This window comes from Balearica regulorum, chromosome 2 (genome assembly GCF_011004875.1).
Source record: "Balearica regulorum gibbericeps isolate bBalReg1 chromosome 2, bBalReg1.pri, whole genome shotgun sequence".
NCBI lineage: Eukaryota > Metazoa > Chordata > Aves > Gruiformes > Gruidae > Balearica > Balearica regulorum.
Window position 1 is genome coordinate 146,130,112 of NC_046185.1, and position 20,629 is coordinate 146,150,740.

Genomic DNA, 20,629 nt, shown 5'->3' on the forward strand with positions numbered 1-20,629 from the left:
CAGTTTTAATACTCAATAGAAGCCCAGAGCGCTGGAGCAATCAAACTAGAAAAATCTGATCTCCTTTCTGGAGTGACTTATCTGGCAATGCTCGGAGAACCTGACCTAATTTCAGCAAGCCTTCTTGCACTCAGGCTAATATGAAATGTGACAACAGCACTTAAAAACTATTCCTGATAAAATCTCAGGGGCAAAGGGTGGCTTGTGTCTGTATCCTATCTCATTACCCCAGCAGGCAGCTCTACAAACTGAGCTGCCTTAGCTGGAATCCAAATGACTCATCATTTTAGACAATTATGATGCTAGCACAGATTTATAGCACGCATTCTATAGTAGCTTGAAACATTCCCTATAGCCTGTAAAGGAGATGACTGTTTATAAATAAGAGTGCATATTTATATTGTTAATGTTTTCCTTTTCTCTTAAAGATTTATTATTATAATTATTCCAAAATAGTTCATTCATAGAGGGTTTTTTTTGTATTATTATTATTACTTCTATACTGGCCTCCTTGATAAGATATCCTTTATTAGACTTGCTTTGCATTTATGGAGCTGAAATAAAATACTGCTTTTTCAAGAAGTTTTGCCTAGACCTGGTACAGCATGTTATGATTGTCCGTCAGCACCACTGGTGACACGGGTGTGATGTTTACAAGTCTCTCAGGAGAGTTTTGTTGCTCACAAGTAACACTAGTGAAATATTATTTTTGGAAATATTATCACATGTAGCATTTTTACTAGCAGTATTCCCGCGCATGAGACTAACGCTGTTAGAAGTGTGTTCACAGCATCACTGTTAATCTGAGAAGCTTTCATGACTGCTACAACCCATATACGCTTAAAATAACCATGATGCAAGTTCTTTAAGGCTCTAGTAATAAAGTCCCCAGGTAGAAGTGCATTGAAAACACAAATTAAAGTCAGAATAAGTACCAGAGCTCAAGGGCATGGAACAACATGGAACAACACGGAGCAATAGAGCAACTGCTGCTTTGATGAAAAGGTAGGAGCCACCAGAGAGTTGACTGAGGAATTTTAGCCTCCAGAAAGTGATCAGATTTATTAGGCAACAAAGTTTCATTCTGTATGATGGCTTCAATGGCTATTGAATCAAACAGTGTTTCAAAACTACAGATATTTGATTGGTTGGTACTCAATATGCCAACCTGGTAGGTACGTATAAGCAGCCATCAGACAAATTTCAAACTCTGAATCATACTTTTTCTGTGTCAATGAACCTTGTTTTTTTGATTCTGCTCCCCTTTTAGCTAAAACTTTTTCCATGGTACCTATCAGCACAGTGTAGCTTTTTGACATTTTGACCTTTTTCTAAGTGGGACGTACAGCTCTAAATATGGTTTTCTTTTAAACTTCGTGAGAAGCAGCTGAGGAGCTGTAGAAGCAAAGGTCTCTTGGCATATGCATACTTACTAGAGTGAAAGGGAATAGTCATATAAGCCAACATTCTAAAATCCTTCCAAACTAAGATTAATTACCAGATGTTCCAGGAACTTTATCATCAGTCCAGACAGTCCTGATGTCCTTGCTTTGTGGTATATGCGGTAGTTGCCTTTTTCACACTGTGTATTATTTCCTAGAGGGCTTCAAGGGCCGCAGTTACACAGCTTTTTGCATGAACTGATTTTACTGCACACATTTTTAGGCTACAGGAAATACGAGAAGTCTGTATGGTTTCTCTTTATTATAGTGCAATCTGGAAAGTACCACCACACAAGCCTAATCTGTCTTTGCTCTAAATGCACGGGGATTAGTGCTAACAGACATTGCATGTGAGGCTCGCTCACAGTATCCAGAGAATAGCCAAGCGCCGCTTCCCATTCACGAAATCCTGCTGTGTTTATCTTAGGGCATTTTGGCCTCATAGTTTCCATGTATGTAGTCATAGCCACATGAAGCAATCTTCAGTTAAACCATCTCCCCTCTAAAACAGTGAGGAAAACAAACACCAGAAACGCAGTGTAAGCCCTGTGCTTAGTTTACCTGTGAGGTTTCAGGGTGCATCCCCTGCAGCCAAGGATCACGCAGGCTGCAGCCATAAATCAGAGCTGGTTTTACAACAGCTGGCCGGCGCAGGAGAGGCATGCTTGCACAGGACAGAGCACACTACGTGCCAGCCACCTGAGTACTACCAGCTTGCTCAGGCCGAATTTACAGCCCTCGCTGAACCGTGCCGCTTTCCTCTTATCCCGGCTGGCTCACTCCGGCCATTTGCAGCACAGACTTCTGGCCGCCTCAGGACGCGCCGTGAGAGATCTTTACACACTTCGCTAAACCGTGTTGTCACAGACCAGTTGTTGTTCCACAGCAGGCTTTCATTTACCCTTGGCTTCATAAATCTTTGTGGATCAGCTGTGGCGTTTCAAAATCATTTTGAAGCAGGGGAGAAGGTGATGAAATAATTTGGATTTCCAATTTGCAGCAATTCTCTCTCAGCAAAGCCACTGACTGACAAATATTTAACAATTTGTGTGGGTTTTTTTGCTAGAAATGTGAAGATGCAATCTCTCTGCAGATGTAATTTATTCAGAATATTAATAACATCTTGGGATATTTTTACAAAGAGCAATGTAAGCTGATATAGAGATTATGAAAATGCATCTTGACAAGGCTGATACTTGCTAATCATAGGTCCCACGGAGAAGTGTAATTTCTTACTGACAAAGACAGGAAGAAGTTTCAAAGGTCACGTGGTCCTTATCCAAAACACCTCACAAACAGTGGAGGGTGCTGATTGCCCTTCTGCGGCAGTACCGCCTTTGGGGCTTCACGCTTTCAGAAGACGTACAGCACTGCTCCAGCACCGGCGAAGTGAGGCGACTTGGTAGAGAGCACAGCCTGTCAGGCAGGGGTACCCCATTCACATATTAACAACGTGATTTTCCTATTGCTAACCTGGGTGGCTAAGTAAAGATTAAAACTGTTTGGAAAAGATTTTATATTCTATAGAGAACAATAGCTTTTCATCAAATAACCCTTCTGTCTGTGCTTTCACTTGTCCAGTCTTGCAGGCCTTTATTATTTTTTCCCTACCAGAAATTTTCTTTTTTTTTTTTTTCCCTCCTTTTTTTTTTTCACCAAACTTATCCTTGGCTCATAGACAGCTCAACCTAAGCTAAGGGTTACAAGTGGGGTTTACTATATGTTTTTGTCAATAAAGTGGCCAGTCAAATCTCGCCCTCCTTTTTTGTAGAAATTATAAACACAATTACTATGTATTTGCATCTAATTACTCTAAAGACTTTTGATTCCAGTAGTTTGGGTGATGACAGTGATTAGGCAGCAAACAATTTTAAGATGCTAAACCCTGTAAGACTGGGTCTTGGTTTGGGAGGGGATTTTTTTTGTTTGTTTTTGTGATAAACTGATCCTATACCCTTGTTGCATATGGCTCCCAATCTGATCATTAACTTTTGAATGTAATGCAATGCTACTTCTACCTTCCTCAGCTCTGATAATCTAATCAAACTATCCTTTCATATGTATGAAAGCTACCTAGGTTTATTTTCTAGTGCTTTCCTTACTGAAGCGTATGCTTAGTGAGGAAGTTGTGGAAATGTTAGTGAATGCTGTATGTTCCTTTGCACTGATGGGTTGCAATGCACCATTTTACCTCCTGGACAAAGATTTTTTTTAAAGAATATTTTCGGAAAAGGAATTCTTTTTCAAGCATTTTGCGTTTATAGTTTTTTGTACTTGTATGTAACATTTACAAGCAATCTATATTTTTAATATTTGTGATGCTCAAAAGTAAAAATATGTATGTGCATTGAAAAAATGGACATATGAACTATGCTGAAATAGTTTTGGTTTCTGTTTTTAAGGATATTTTGGTTTCTAATCTAATATCTGGTTTATTACCCAAAAACCCACAAGGGACATTTTTAGACATGTAATATCAGCTTTGTTTACCACTTGTGTTTTCAGTACTTTTTGTCATATTTTTCTGGTTTGAGTTGGATTTTTTGGGGGTTTGATTTAACAATCAGATTGGATTTCCTCTAAAAGATCTTGTGTAGTATCTCTGCAATTTAAGCTACTTCCAAATTACAAAGTCTGATCTAAAAATGGGATTACTCTCATAAAATGTGATCTGAACTGAGGCTCCACAGTAGTAAAGAGCAAACCTGAAAAGCCCTGCTGGGGTGCCAAGTGATCTCAGAGGCACTCAACTCAATGGATGTCCTATTTCTTTTTAGAGTTGCGCCTATGAGCAAAGACTAAGTACCCTTTTTCCCTACAAAACACCTATAAGGATGCTTAGATCCACATTATTTATCTGTCAGGAGGTTCCCGTAACTATTGCGCATGGTCTATTCAGAAAACAAGGTTCCTTGGGATTAGGAATGAGGGGAAGAATAAATATTAGTTTTTAATCTAATGGTTGAATATTCCAAGAAGATAGGAAAATCCTGAGATTTGATTTCTGTTCTTAAAGTACATTTTAATTTATCCAATGCCTGTTTTGGTTAAAAAGCCAGAATAGTCTCACCTTGGAAACATTTAACTGTTCTGTACTTCTGTGTCCTGATCCGTAAATTATAATTTCACTGGTTTATTATACTGTTATTTCTAATCAACAGTTGAGATCTTTCTGTGCAAGAAACCGTAAATAACAATGTTTGAAAAAAGTTTGCATTTAAATTATACAGTGCAAGACAATTAGAAAAATTACTAATTCTATCAGACATTCAGCATAATAAAAGCATTAAACGTACTGGAACACATACTTGTTGTGCATGAAAGACACTTATCTCGAAATTGGTTAGTTGAAGCACGGTAGCAAATGTAGAAACTGGTGAATTTTCTTACAACATACAGAATTTAGCTATGCAAATGAAGAGATTATATACAAACACTATACTAGCTTGCAGTAAATAAACTTTTATTGCAGTTGCAAACAGCAACATGAATGCTAATTAAATAGAGTTTATAGACTGTTATTGCACAACAGCATATGTGCAATCCAAGAAAAACAGAGCAGAGACTCAACTATGTAGTAAACTGAGGATGCAGTGTGGAGTAGCATGTGTTTTGGCAGCAGCACTGTATGAGGTGCACCTAATCTTCTGTTTCTGAAGTCTCAGAACAAGAGGGATATAAGAAGTTTCTTTCTCCTACATGATCTTCATGTTCTGCCTGATACTTTGGTGTGCACTCTGCTTGCATTGCTAATTGGTAAGAAAGGCATGTATTACATTATTACAACTTTAACCAACTTTAACTTTGTTTATTTAGGAAAAAAAAACCAAAACAACAACAAACTAATGCTTCTAGGAGGAACTACACAGCAAATGAAGTTGGAATAACTGAATGGGTGACTATCCTCAGCTGGCCACTGTGCTGCTTTAGGACATTGCTACCTCACCAATAATGTTTGCCAAATGACTATTTTACTGGTTGGGGAACTATGGCACTCAACATATGAGTGAGAACCAAGAATTAATCTTGTTTTAAATTAGCATACTGGATTTGAAACAGCAGAAGTTCAGGAGTTGATTCATGAACAATAGTTTGGCTGCAAACAGCTAAAATTTCAGTCCTGACTATCTCACTGTGTTTACTGTCATTGTTTCCTTTATGCTGGGTGACATATATAGCAAAACTGAATAAAACAATATTGGTTTTGGTAAAAGCATGCAGTAGAGATTTTTCTCAAAGAAAACAACCTCACAGTGGACCAAACTGCAAATTCCTGAGCACTTAATCATGAGATTCACACTGATAAGTAATTCTTATGACATTGACCGTATTACTTATGCAAGTAGCCATTCACCAATGTATTATTCTGTTGTTAGGAGACTTACTCTACTACACAGTGTCGGCTTTTTCCATGTGTGTTTGATCTAGTCTAAATGTTTTGTGTCAGCCTGTAGAAATGAAAACGTGTTTTTCACTATGTGTTGAATAGTAGATGAGCATTTGGAAGATATAAAAATATTTACTGCAGTAAATATTGAATTAGCTTGTATAAAGTGTTTTGAAATAATTGCATGAAGTAAGAATTGTGTTAGTGTTTATAACCCATACTGAAATACATCCAACAAAAAAGACAACTTGTTATTTATTATACTGGCATGCAGTTAAAAACTAGTGTGGAGCACCTAACTCGTGAAAGATTCTATGAAGCTAATGAAGCTACTTACATGAATGATTTGTGGAACTCCTTTTGGTGTCTTTATATAGAGCTCATTCACAAATCTAGAAAAACTAAGGCTTAAATAATAAAGATGAACATGAATTGTTCTCTTTTTTGATGCTTCTGTCTTCAGGTGGGCTTGAAAAATTGCACTAGTTAGTAGGACAAGTAATGAGGGCTGGGGGGCTTCAGGGTTCCATCCAAAACTGCTTTTCTTACCATTAGAACATGACTAAATTGTCCCTCAATTTCTCTAGCCAAATCTGGATGTCAGCAAATGAGCAGGTGATCCTGCTGAGAGATGGCTCAGCAAGGAAGCCAACAAGATTAGAGGTTAATTTGGAAAACACCATATGACTTCAGCAATCTTTCACATATGTCTTTGATGTAACTTTAAGTTAATTTAACACAGTATCAATGTCAAGCATCACTTAAGCAAACTATGCTTTAAAATTGTCTCTGACTACTTATTTCGGGGGGTCTGAAATATATCCATCTCACTAAAACCATGTTGTCAGGAGAAAATAAGAAATTTTGATGATGGAGCTTCTCTGCTTTTGTGAGCTCTACAGTGATTCACTCATGGGGAAACACAGATTCATGTATGTTACTGTGAAAGCTGCAACAATGGATTTAGAAGACATTTATTTTTGTGGTAGGGTAATGTAGGTATCAATTTGAAAAATTGAAGATGTTTCATATTTCACAGATTCTTTTTTAATGTTTGCATTGGTTAATATGGCACTTAAAAATATTTTTTTCTGTCTTCATCAACTCCTTATACAGAAACAGTCCAGAGGCACTAGTCTACCAATAAATGACTTCAATATTCTTGTTCTTATAGTAACTCCTAGTGCAGGACTTCATGAGCTGTGAGTAAATAAACATACGCAGATTGACTATATTTTAAAAAGAAGGAAAAAAAAAACCAACTGGGTGAAATTGGTTTGAATATTGCCAAAAAAAAGGATGTAAAATCTCATCTTGAATTTATTTTGTTCTCAGGAAAAATCATTTAATGTACAGAAAAATTACTAATTACCAAAGACCGTGGTCCACTTACATTCTTGAGGAAATTTTTTAAGGCTTTGCTCATTATCACTGTCTGAAACACATTTTGCTTCCTCTTCCGCTAGAATATGCTCCACGTATCTTTGTAGAATTAGGGCTCTGGCTAACAGGCTGCTTCTTTAGTATTTGTTGCCATGGAGCTGCCTCTGCCTATTGAATTCACCTGGGTGGATGTTGGATGGCACACTGAAGTTGATTCAGTCTGTCACTAACACGTGTCTTCGGTGACCACAGAATTTCATAAAGGCCATAAGGAGAAGCAAGTCCTGTTCAGATTTCCTATTAAGGAATTGTTTTAAGTAAAATTAAAGGTTTGTTTTTTCATGGGATGCTTTGTGAGATCATTGATGGCACAACATACCCTAATGCTTTGTCATTATTGTTCTTTGCTGCCTTTTTCAGAGATATCCATTCAGGAAACTAATCGAAGAGTGAAGGTGGGGGAAAAAAAAAAGTTTATGTTTATTTCAAGCTATTTTTTCTACAAAATAGACCAGGGCAAAATTTAAGGGAAATTTGTTTTCTTAGCATCTAATAATATAAAGAAACCATCCAGATTTGAGAAACATATAGAAAGTACTTGAGAGTGTATTTTAAAATACATGGTTTAAAAATAACATTAAAGTAGATATTTAGCTATAAAATGTAGAGAAAATCTGATTGATGCTTGCCACAGTTTTCTTCTTTGCACATGACTAAGAACAAAATGTTGCTATTAGGCTTCTGGCATTTTTTCTACAGAAGTCATATGGGATATCATTGTGATGTTACAATAAAAACCTATCATCTCAGCACAAACTTGGTTCTTAGGTTTTCGAAGGACACTTCAAGGACATTTATCTTAACAAAATGTAGGGCAGCACAGAATTAGAGGAGAAGATGGTGAAGTCTTATGTGCTGTTTCAGGTGGACAAATGTTTCTCAAAATTTTACTCTGGAAATAGATAAGATGGTTTTGATGGCAATTAATTTACTGTGGCTAAAACAGAATTTACATCATGGTATTAATGTGACTGCCGATATCTTATTTTTCAGAATCATTTTTCTTATGAAACTCGAAGGCTGCTAAAACTGTATTGAAAATTGCTCCCTTACAAAATGAGAACTTCAATTTTGGTAAATTTGGGCAGCAGATGAGTAAAAGCGGCTTAGAAGTAAGCGAGAAAAAGGAGGAACAAACAAAAGACTTGTCTTTCCTCGCCCTCCTTTTGCTGCATGAACTCAAAGTACTTACCAAAAATTACTTTTCAGAAGCCAAACCAACATTATTCTGCAGTAATGTTTTCAAAAGTGACCCTGGTTGCAGTTTGATGTTTATAGCTAAGCTGCTGTAAGGGCTGGTGTGCTGCCAGGAAGGAATTCCTGCAACCCTGCTCTAAGCTATGTGTTCCTGCTGTCCCCCCCTTCGCCTTTTGCCCTGGCAGTTGCACTTACTGGACTTCGTGGTAAGATGGCTCACGGAGATAAAGCAGAAGAGAATTAACCCTGTGGAAAGGTAATAAATTTTCTGCTTTGTGCTTTCAATTCTTGAATGGAGTCCCTCGCGCCCTGAGAAGCACAGGTGGCGTGCAATGGAAGATCAGGTTAGTGCAGTCAAGGCGAGGAGGGAAGGCAAATGCTCACTGTTAAAATCGATTTGATGGTAACATGGAGCTGTGCCATCAGTGATCTGCGCTTCAGATCTGTGCACGTATAAATTGGCAAAGGATTTGTAAACTCTTAGGCGTATTAACTCTGCCAAGAACCTTGGTAATGATGAGTTAACTGTCAACCATGTTGATGGTTTTGCAATGCCCATACAGATTAGAGGTTGTCATTGTCTTTTCTCACACCATTTATTTTGAATGAAGTTTTGCTTCAGCGCCACAACTAAGTGATTGTCGGGTGGAAAAAAAAATATGTCTTCCCTGAAGCAGAAAAGCCCAAGCTGAGCTCAGGGCTTAACGAGGTAGGCCAACCTCAAGGAGCTGAGAAAAGCTCAGATGCCGTCCTTGGACACCGGCCGCACGGTCTATTAAAAGCTGTCTCTCATGTCAGTAACTCACATGGGCTGAGCATATTTGTGGGTGAGAGTGCTATAAAGCCTTTTTGTGCTCTTGCGATTCAAGTATTTAATAATAAGAGAGCAATAACACTATAAATAGGAACACCATAGTTGGTAAGGACTGGGGATACGAAAGGAGATATGTGGTCTCGGTTATGACAGGAGGGCAAAGAAAAAGGAAAGAAAATATCAACTGAAACCAGCAACTTCTGCAGAAGTGCTTAATCAAACATGAACTCTGTATACAACCCATCGACAGCAAAATTGCCTCTCGCAAAGTGAACAGCTTGCGAGCAGGAGCGTGCCTTTTTTGGTCACGTTTTGCAAAGGGCTGAAAATATGTGCTTAGTAGGTGTTGTGGCTTTTGCAAGTATTGCGAGCCTTCCTGTGCATCAGGAGCATTTTTGCCGGTGTTTGTATCTTGCTCATATCTTCCATCACGTAGAAACCTTGCTCCTTCCAATCCTGTCCCCCTTCCCCTGAACAGTATCGATCGAGGGTTTGCTGCACGGTACCTACATCCTAGAGAATAAAGCATAATAAACACGAGCTGGAAGAACAGATCAGTTCATTAAATCCAGCCAGGCGGTGTTGTGCTCTGATACAGACTGATAATAGATTCATAAGTGAGCCTGTCTGGAGTGGTTTTGTTCAGGCTTGTCGTGTGAAAGATAAAGTGCAAAAATAGGAGGATACTCTTTAGTTTGCACTTGTGACAGCCGGCTTCCAGTTTATCACTGGAGAAGATGAACTATGTCTGTTCTGAGATATTAAATCCAGGTAACTGAGTGAATTCTTGTCTTCACAATATTGAATATCTAGCTACAATGTATTTTGAGCAGGAGGTGACACAGAGTAATAGATGGCCAGCACTTCTTTTTAACTGATATTCCTAAAGAAATTCGCTGTATCGGGGCTTTAAACATCTGCTCAACCAGAAGCATTTTAGTAGTTTCGTGAGGCTTATTGTAAGCTCACCGGCCTATATTTATGCAAGTTTTTAATAGGCCCTTGGGCCTAAGTTATTAGCTTTTAGCTGCATTTACACAAATATCAGCCAACCATCCTAGGCCTATTTTTGCACATTGACGTGATGGTTATAGGCTAAATCAACCCTGTACTCACTGTACATGTGAGCAAAGGTTAGGACACAGTGCTGATACCACATTCCTATATTGGTGATGAAGGACAATTAAACATGCAAAGCACTACAGCGCTCCTCGCTCTAAAAGAACATCTAATCTCTCATACAACAAAAAAGATATTTTTTTCTGGCACACAAATCAGGTTATCTTCTTTGTCAGCGTAAGGTTTGGGGGTTGATTTTTTTAAAAGAACACAAAACAAAACAGCTTGTCTTTTCTTCTGGTCTTCTAACGTTTACATGTTTAGAAAAATCCAAATAAGCATGCACAACAGCTCTCCATTGCAGATAAAAGTGGAAAAAAATGCAGCAGAGTGGTTTTCTGCTGAGAAGTGGTTAAGGCATAGCAGGTTGTTTTCCCCTTGAGAAAAAATGAGCAATTTGGAATCTCTGTGTATTGTTTTTACACGTTGACCCTTATCCTGGAGCAGATGTGGCCAAAAACAGCACGCAGAGGGATGACTGCAGGCATATGTGTTCAGCTGAAGGATTTTCACTGAACATTTCAAGGTTAGAGAACTCTGTTCAACTGGTAAACAAAAGGAGTGAAAGATCAAGATACTTACAATTATTTTTCTACGCCAATCTTCTAGCCACTCATTACATCAAGGCAACGCATGATATTTGCTACTAAAGAATAGTTAGGTAGAATACTTTCTTTCAGGATGAAAAATGAGATAAACTTTCTAGAAATTTGGAGGTGATGGGTGTGTGGGGGGGTTGCTGTGGAGTTTTAGAGAAAACTGTACAACGCCACTATTTATATTTAACTTTTTTTTTTTTTTAAAGTGAGTGAATTCCCTTCTGTTTATTTGTGCCTTAAAAACTTTCCCGAGTCTCTGCTTTCTACAGCCCTTGTATGTGTGTATATAAACAAGCAAAATCATTACCTTTATCTTTTTATAATGGACAGAAAAGAAGACAAAGTAATCATAAAAGATACAAGACTTAGCAAACAAAAAATGAATTTCATTTGATATATTCAAGATATAATTTATGAGGGAGTAGAAATACCCTTTCAACACAGATACACAATTTATGGTTTTAGAAACTGTAATGCTTCCAAAATGATCTCTACTACTCTGAAAGAAGAATGGTGTACTTGGAAAAAAATGCTATGTTATTTATATACTCTTTACAAAGTGAAAAATTCAGAGGGCAATATGAAGGACCACTGTTACATGCTTAAGTAACTTCCACTCCCCTCTCCGTGTGAGAGAGAATAGGCAATTTCTGATGGATGCCTGAAAATTTAGCAAGTAAATGTACTGAATCACGGTGGATCAACTGCCTTTCACACAGAACGGTTTGAAACAGAAGGATAAATGGTTCCAAAGCTATAAAGGTGTTAGAAGTCAAAGCCAACATCTTTTGATAACAACACCTCTTAGCAGTCATTAACAGGAGTACTGTGCTTAGGTTATTTTGTAAATCTTTCTTTATGCATTATCCTTCCTTAATTATTATGATGGGGTCACAAAAACAATCAAATTTGGAAATGACAGATAACTACTTCAAGGCCTATGTTAGAAGGTGAACTATGCATTCTTCCCACCAAATGTGTAGATAAAATATCTTTTTGGTTATAGCCACTAAGAGAATATCTGGAAGCAATCCAGGCTCTAGCATGTTCACAGCTTCAAGATTATTCAGCATCTTTATTGAACAGTTTGAAGGAAATGTAAGCACGCAAACGACATTCTTTTCACTTAAAATTAAGGTTCAGTTTTGCTATAGACAACAACTTGGACAAAATTCAAGAAATTATTTTTGAAGAATACTATGACAACTTTTCAAAATGATATGTGAAACTTCTTGGACAAGTGAAATTTCTCAAGCTCCTTCAAACCTTGGAGCACTTCCACTTGCAGGGAAAGCCAATTCCTTCACAAAAAATGGGTAGTTCCTGCAGGATATTTTCACTATTCATATGAGAAAGTCCATGGGGTAAGCTAATTCAGAGAGGAAATGTATTAGCTGTTCTGAAAAATGAGACAAATCAACCACATAACTGGGAGAAAGCTTGAAAGTACGTCTTGAAGCTGAAGTGGCTTTTGTGCTGGTTTTGGTTTGCTGGCTTCTTTTCCTGTATGTGACTATTATAATGCTCTTAGTAATGGTTGTGACTTTAAGTATATGTTAGGCCGCTCAGAGTTTCTGAATTGATTTTTTCCTGTTTACAATCGATCGATAGGAGATTTCACAAACAATCACACAGGTTTCCCTCTTGTGCTGCGTGGAGCCTGGCTAGGTCCGATCTAAAGATGACAAGAAGAGGGAACAAGTCTTACTCTGCAAAATTTTCTCTGACTACAAGTATCAGTACACTGTGTGTTTATGTGGTCAGAGGGTCTGTTGGGACAGTCTTAATGTTGGGTTTTGTTTCCAAGAAATGAACGCTAGACCATCTCAGGGACGGAGGGTGATTTTCCCAGGTCTGGTTTTGAACAGGTCTTTCAAAAGCCTCCTGTGGGATATCTGGTAACACGACTGAAACTGTGCTGCTATAGGTTATATAAAATTAGACAACGGGCTTCATTTCACCTGCTGGCTAGGAATTACTCTTGCTTTGTGTTATGTGCCCGGGAATCTCTAAGAAGTATAGGAAGAAACGGTACGAACAAGACAGACCTATAGAACTTTCTCTTTGCAAAGTGCAGGTGTGTTCGCTAAAACCAACCACATCCCGTGACTTCGGCTTCGATACGGGTTGAGACATGCGATGCCGTACGGCCAGGGACGTTGGCAGGGCTGAGGGAGGGGGTGCTCCCCGCATCACCCCGTTCTCCCGGGCGTACCTGGCTGGGCGGGGAGGGCTGCCCGGGGGGGAGCGGCGCGCTCCTACCCAAACTGCGCCCGGGAATCGGCACTCCGCGAGTCGCGGAGTTCTCTGACCGGCGGGAAGCGTCGTTTGCCAATGACTTACTGACGGCAGACGGGAGCGCGTCCCTCCCACTCGGCCACGGTCACGGTCACGGCCACGGTCACGGCCACGGCCATGGCCGCGCCGGGGTTGACCCAGCCCGGAGCACGCCCGCCGGCCGACCCGCCCTTCCGCGGCCCGGCCGAGTGGCGGGGAAAAGCAGGGCCTGACCCCCGGACCCCCATCCCCAACTTTCTTGCTCTCCCCTCCGCCGCGGCCGCGCCGCCCCCGCCCCTCGGGGCCCGGCGGGGAGGCAGGCGCCGCCCCGCGCCCGCCGCCCGGTAGCTGCCGGGAGGGAGATGCTCGTTGTCACTTTCCCTCTTCCCCACGCACCGCCCCCTGCCCTCCCCCCGCGCCCGGCGGCGGCGGTGCCCCGTCCCCCGGCGCCGCGCTGCGCGCTCCCCGCCGGCAGCAGGCAGGGCAGGGCAGGGCCGCGCCGCCGCCCGCCTCCGCCCGCCCGCCCCCCTCCCCCGGCATGGCCGGGCGCTGAGGGGCGCCCCGCGGCCCCGGCTCGGTTTGGCTCGGCACGGCTCTGCCCCGCCGAGGGGCTCGGCGCCCAGCCGCCCGCTCTCCTCGCCAATGGTCCAGAGCGACATGTCCAAATCGCCTCCCAGCCCGGCGCAGGAGGTGCAGATGGAGCTGCTGGACAACCCCCTGCCCGCGGCGGCGGCGGCAGCGCAGGTACCGCGGGGGCGGCGGGGCTCGGCCGGCGGCCCGGGGCTGCGGCGGAGCCGGGCTGGGCTCGGAGGGCTTCGCCCTGAGGCAGCGGGCGGCGGGCTGGGAGCGGCGGGCTGGGAGCGGCGGGGCTGCCGGAGCTCCGCGTCCTTCAACTTCGGGTCCCCGCCGTCAGTAAAGTTTGACGGCTGTCCTAAGGCGCCCGAAACCCCTGTTCTCGCCCCCACCCCCAAAAGCCCTGTAACGAACACGCACAGTGGGATGCTCTGTGCCATAGAAGCTCCGTAAGGCAAAGGAACCTCGCAGTCGTCTGGAGGGCATATATGAGAATATAGATATGAGAATACGTTGCTATTAAGGTGCTCTACTGTGCATGTATGTATTACTGACAGGTTAGGGCTATTTTTCCCTGCTCCACTAACCTGTTGTATCTGTACCTGATGCTTACCACGCGCTGCTGAAACCTTCCTCATCTGTTACACGGGCTGGTAACACTCTGTGTCGATGGGGGAAGGCGATTCACGCTGGTTGTCGAGCAGGATTTTTGGGGAGGCTGAAGGTGTTGAGCACGCTGCAGATTTAAGCTGCTCGATTACCGTGCAGAAGGTGGTTGTACAGTCATCTCTGAAATTTTAACAGCTCGGTCCACGTGCACTGTGTTCAGGTGGATGAATGAAGAGAGGGAGACAGGGCATAGATGTTTGCACACTTGGTAAAGACTTTATATTTTGAAAGGTGGTTCCTGTTTAACATAAGAATGTTGCATAATGTCTTCGAGTTTGCAATAGTTGGCTACAAAGACCTACGGTGCTATTTTTAAACCCAGTAAAAGGGTGGTAAAATCTGATTGCGTGCGTTTTAAATTACAAACATGCTTGTTCTCGTTAGGACAGAGATTTTTTCCTTTTGGGGTGGCAGTTTTTATTGCTGCTGCCAAAGCTATCTCCGATCCCTTATTTTCTTTGAGAAGGTGGTCCAGTTTCCCCACAGAAGTGCTTGACTGCCAGAGCAAGATGCTGTCAGTCTGTGAAAAGCCTCACTAATTGATCTTTACTTACTGGGGGACCAGTGACAGCAGAACAAAATCCAGGCACTGAAACACAGACTAGGTTAAGCTGAAAAAGAAAAAGTGTCTCTTTGGATGTGAATTTGACTGCAGCCTCTAAGTGCAAAACAGACGTTTCAGTAGGGCCATATGCTTTGCCAGCTTCTCCAGAAGCAGTGGCAAGGCACCTAATTTCTGACCTACAAATCCCTCCCTTTTTATATCTTTTCAGCCCTAAGCACAGAATCGGCAACTGTCAAATCATATGGTGCCTCTCTGCTGTGGACAAATGTCAAATACTGATCATAAAATTGATTTTCAACCTTCCTTTTAACTAGGCTTAAAGAACCTCTGTTTAGAGAGGCAGGATAGTTTGCTAACACCCGCATTATTTATGTTTCAGGTAAAGTACTTTTATTCTGTTTTATTGAACTGGTTTCTGAACACTCACAGCCAAAAAGATCCACTTTTTAAGACAGTGATAATGAATCTTTTTAGTTCAGGGAATATTTTTCTGTTTTCGGAACCAAAGCCATTAGGCAAAGCAAGAATCATATCTTCTCCGTATATACATGTTATGGTCGTACATGAACATTTGGTGTAGAGGAAATAAGATTATGGAGGCAAAAGAGCCCTTGGTCTGAATAATAATGTTAGTTAATTCCTTAGCGTGCACTGCATTCAGACACAATTATTCTGATCTGAATTTTGGCTCCATTAACATGATTTCCAAAAAATCAATATTGTAAGATCTTGCTGCTTTAGAACACACTCACAGCGAGCAGGAGAGGCTTAATGAGAACATGTGAATCATCAAGTAGATTGCCTACAGGTACTTCAGTTATGCCCACCGCTATCTTTTTCACTGGGGTACTTGAGTATCAATCCTAGAAACATTTCATGCCAAGTAATGCGTCAGGAAAAAAAAACCCAACATTCGAGCTTATGGAGTGATATCACTCCTAAAAGTATTCTTTCTGAATGCTATTTCTGAGAGTTATGATTTAGCGCAATGCAATTGAAGAGCTTTTGTAGAGTTGTAACAAGCCACAAAATTTCTCTTATCCAAGAATTTTGCTTTTGCAAAGCTGAGGATTTCTTTTAACCTGGCTGTACATCATGGTCGGTATCTTGGATCGTGCCTGTCCATCGACTTTGGCCAAACTTGTCACCACGTGGCAGAGGAGTGAATATAGTTAACATTCTGGAAGTAATTACTCTTAAAAGGTAGTTGAATAGGTGAAATATTCCTAGATAGCTGCTATTTCTTATTTTCATAATGCGTTTTCCTAACAAGATCTGAAAAAAAAAAAAATAAATCCCTTTAGGTGTTGATCGTGATGGTTTTACTGTACTCTCCCTGGGAAGTTCTTTGCAATGGGGACAAGGTATTGGTGTGTTATTTCTGTATTACCTAAAATTCTGTGGCTTTTAGGTCCACATTACCGTAAAAACATAATTCTAGGTACTCACTGTGGTCCTAGTCCAGATGGGGTGGTGGTATAGTTTCAGATGTCCAGTTTTATCCAGATGAATGCACATGCTAACAGTTACACTGTGGAGTTATTCACAACGTCCAAGTATATGTCAGTAAAAAATGGTAGTTTTAGGTGTGGCCTTTTTATATAAAATCAGCATTTGATTTTTCTGACATCATAAACTGAGCAAACTCTGTTCAAATGCATCAGTGTTTGATAATCAGTATCTGTTTTTTAAAAAATCAACGCCAGTCCTCTTTTAAATTTTTGATATCAAGAACCCCTAATTCTAGAAAGTTGGATTAGTAGAACATTCAATTCAATAATTTTATTTAACTCAGATGCTATGCTGATTTGTTTATAATGTATTATGGCATAACTTATTAATACTTTTCATGGTAACTCTTGGCCTCTCTTCTTTTCTTTTCCCTTCCTTCCATGTAATTTTTTTTCTGATCCTGCTTCAAAGTTCCTCAGTCCCCAGAAATCATTAGATTCAATTTCTATTGCTATTTTCTCATCATAAAGCTTCCTGTGTTGTGTCACAGGAACAGTCACAGCAAATCAGATCAGTAAATTATATGAAATGTTTCAAACAAAATATAATGAAACCTTGTATCAAGCAACTACAGACTACCTTGTGGAGGGAGAAGGTATCTTACCCGGGATGAATTCCTCCTATTCCCCATTATTATTTTCCTCCTGTTCTGTTTCTCGCCGCCTTATGCATCATCTGTCAATGCAGGTTCTAACAACCTGACACATTTTAAATGAAAACAATTCTCTTCTTGATTGTTTTCTTCAGTTCTTTCACTTGCATTTAGATTTCCTCTGTGCCCCGATACTGTTACGTGCTTTCCCCCTTCCAAGTCTAAAGGCTTCATCGTCTCAGGAGCGCTCGGCTCCCGTTGGATGGGTTGCATTGCTGAAGGTAACCCGCAGGCATGGGGTTAGGGACAGGCCTGTTCAGTTTTTCATCTGTATTGACCGTGATTGATGTTAACGTGAATGTGAGAATAACGTGCATGTGGTGACTCTAGAATATCAGCTTAGTTATTTGGCCCTAGCACTCACTGTTGTCCTTCCTGGATCTCCAGCTACCTTTTCAGTTCCATAGCACCGTCCCCTCACTGCTTGTTTTGTGGTAATGAGGAATGGAAAGAATAGCCAGAGATTTATTCTCAGCAGATTAATCACACTGCCCTCTGCTGCTCTCTTTCAGCTGAGCTGGTTTATTGCAATTCATACCATGTTTACCTATTCTTCAAACAAACATTTTGCAACAGCATATTTCCTAGTACTGGCTTGCAAGAATACTTTGTAAGCGATAAACAAACAAAATTTATATCCCTTTGCTTACTTAAATAATAACAATAACCATTCATTGTAGAGGCATGGAAGGTTTTACTCCCTCCTGGCAGCATCCCTAGAAGCCAGATCCAATGTGGCAGCAGCTCAATGGAGTATATACAAATGAAGAAGAGATGAAATCAAGCTCCATTCATTGGACTTTCTCATGGTCCTCAGCAAGAGGTAGTATTTTCACTCCCGATGTGGTAACCTCCTTTCAGTGTTGTACTGCTTACTGACAAAAATAAATTTTAATATTCCTTCACTAAAGAAAGCCCTTCAAGTTTCAGCTGTTACTTTTCTGGTGGTTCTTCTCTGCTCTTTGGGTTTATCTTTCATTGTCCTGAACTCTATTAGTAATAGGTGATCTTGCATGCTCATCTCTTCCAGAGACATTTAATTGCCACTTGGCTATTACACATCATCAGCATATATGGTCTATAATCGTTGCACTTTACATTTTCCTAGAGTGTAAAATCCCTCTGAAACAATTCAGCAGTTTCAGTCCTAACTTATTTGAGTATCTGGTAACCATCTTCTAGAGATGATCTCTGTTTTTGTCTTGTTTTGTCTCTAGGTTTATAATTACAAACTGTTAGGAATGAAAAGTTCCTGTACTCTTCCAAGGCTGGCTTCTCTGGAGTCTCAGTTACTTTTCTTCTGCTTCTTTTGCACAGTTCTTTTCTGTGCTGGGATAGAAGAGATTCAAAATAACACAAAACAACCAAAATCAGCCTTCTTGCCCTCCAAGGGCTTGCCTTAGTCTCTGTTGGCAGGACAGCAGACCCTTAGCAGAGGGAAGCTTCCCAACTGTTGCCTGTCGCTCCCTGCAAGTATCTTTCTGTCACAGTCAGATCTCGTTTTCTGTTTGCTCGTGTAAGAGAAATACAGAAATCCATGGAGAGGAGGTAGGGAGGAGCAGACACGTGGCCTACGACAGTAGCTGGCAATCTTAAAAGGCTGCAGGAGGCACAGTGGGGTTTGGGCATGAGCTTCAACACCTACTGCTGTTGTGTGCTCCTGTTTTGCTGAGTTGCGAGCAGACATCTCCATCACTGGTGTTACGGGAGACGTGCAGCAGATCTGCACCAAGGTGGGTTCCCAAGCCACTGGGGAGGAGGAGAGCGGGCCAAGTCCCCTACTTCTTGTCTGGGGGGTGGAAACTGCCAGGTGACCTGATCGGAGGCCAGGGCAAGAGCAGAAGTGTAGGAACTGGTGAGAAGTGGGCTACTTCTAGCTGCAGTACTGGCAAGGCTTTACCACAGGCCAGCAAAAAAGAGCATCAAAGATTTAACCCTGTTACAGATTTCTCAGCAGAAATGGGTTTTCTTTTCTTATGGAGGAAAATGAAGCATCTGTCAAAGACTTATTTTTGGATTATATATGCAATTTTGGATAAATAAATTTTTTGTTTTGTTTTGTTTGGATGGATTTTTTTTTTTTGTCTAAGTGAAAGATTTTATAAAAGTGGAATGGACTTAGCAGACTCATTATTGTAGCTTGTGTGAACTCGATGATTGTCTATGGAGATCCTCACTTTGACAGGATTCCTGAAAGGAAGTCTTATCTTTTCTGAATGGTGTCCTGATAGTAAATGGTGTTTCAAGAAATCCTGGTTTTGAGACCTAACCTTGGGATTCTTCTCTGCTCTGACATGAATTTGTGCTCCTCAGGCAACTTCTTCACTGAAGATATGTCACAGGGCTGAGCACCTGTCACAGGGCTGCGCTGGTGTTGATTGTGTAGGGCGACCTGAAACCCTGGCCCTGAGACAGAGGCAAGCCAGGATATATTGCTATGTCCAATATTGCTATATTTCCCCTGTTCCCATTGTGGAATGGAGCTGTGGAGTGCTGGGAAGCTCTTCACCAAGGTCTATGTACATCTTCCAGCCCCTGGCTGGATTGTCAGGAGGCTGACCACCCCTCAGTTACGAGATTAGTTTGATTTGTGGTGCAAAGATCAGAAATATTCATGCTTCTTTCAGTAGCTAACCCTTTATATCCAAAGACGTGCAGTTTGTGTTGTTTGAGTGTGGGTGTGGAGGTTTACGGTTGCGGAGTTGATGCTGGAGGCTACGCTGCCCAGTAGCTGGAGGATGTTGTTTCTGAGTGGTGGCAAGCCTGGCCGTTGACCAGAGAGGGCTCAGGAGGTCTGACCTACAGGAAAATTCTCTTGCCTTGTTGTAAGGAATTGATTAAAGTGGCAATTACTTATTTTTCCAAGAGGTGGATGGAGCTGGATGTGCATGTTCTGCACTGTCCTGGCATGCTGTTCTTTGGGACTTGGGCATTTTTAAATCTCTTTTAAAGCTTTTGCATGGGAAGGACAAATGCTTAGTGCACTCTTTAATTTCTGGCTTTTCTAGCAATTCTCTAATCCTTCAGGGCGTCACTCATTTCCTTTACCTTTAGGTATTCTTTTGATCCTTGTAATCAGTCATTTGTTCATCTGGGATGGTGAAGCCTCATTCCAGCTCTGAATTTTTATCTTCTGGTTTTGTTCTCTCCAGTTCCTTTCTTGCATCATTATTTCTGTTTCGAGACCTGACTTCACATCAGTGACTCTGCTGCCCAAATCTTCTTCACCTTTCCTTTATTCTTTGAATGAGACCAGTAGGATAGTTTTTAGGGGTTTATGTTTGCCACTAACCATGATATCAGTCACAATGACTGGTGCTGTGTTCCCTGTTATAATTAGTAAAGGTTCAGACTCAACCCTGTATATACTGCTTCTCTCT

General features: G+C 41.2%; 1 protein-coding gene across 4 annotated transcripts in view; it reads left to right on the forward strand.

Moving 5' to 3' along the window:
- The first annotated feature begins 13,698 nt into the window (after positions 1 to 13,698).
- Positions 13,699 to 20,629, forward strand: part of CACNB2 (calcium voltage-gated channel auxiliary subunit beta 2) — a 255,737-nt gene continuing 248,806 nt past the window's right edge. For all 4 annotated transcript variants that reach the window (XM_075746314.1, XM_075746316.1, XM_075746317.1 and 1 more), the window contains exon 1: positions 13,699 to 14,022. In XM_075746314.1, the coding sequence (XP_075602429.1) occupies positions 13,921 to 14,022 (102 nt within the window). In that variant the 5' untranslated portion in view covers positions 13,699 to 13,920. The remainder of the gene's footprint in view (positions 14,023 to 20,629) is intronic.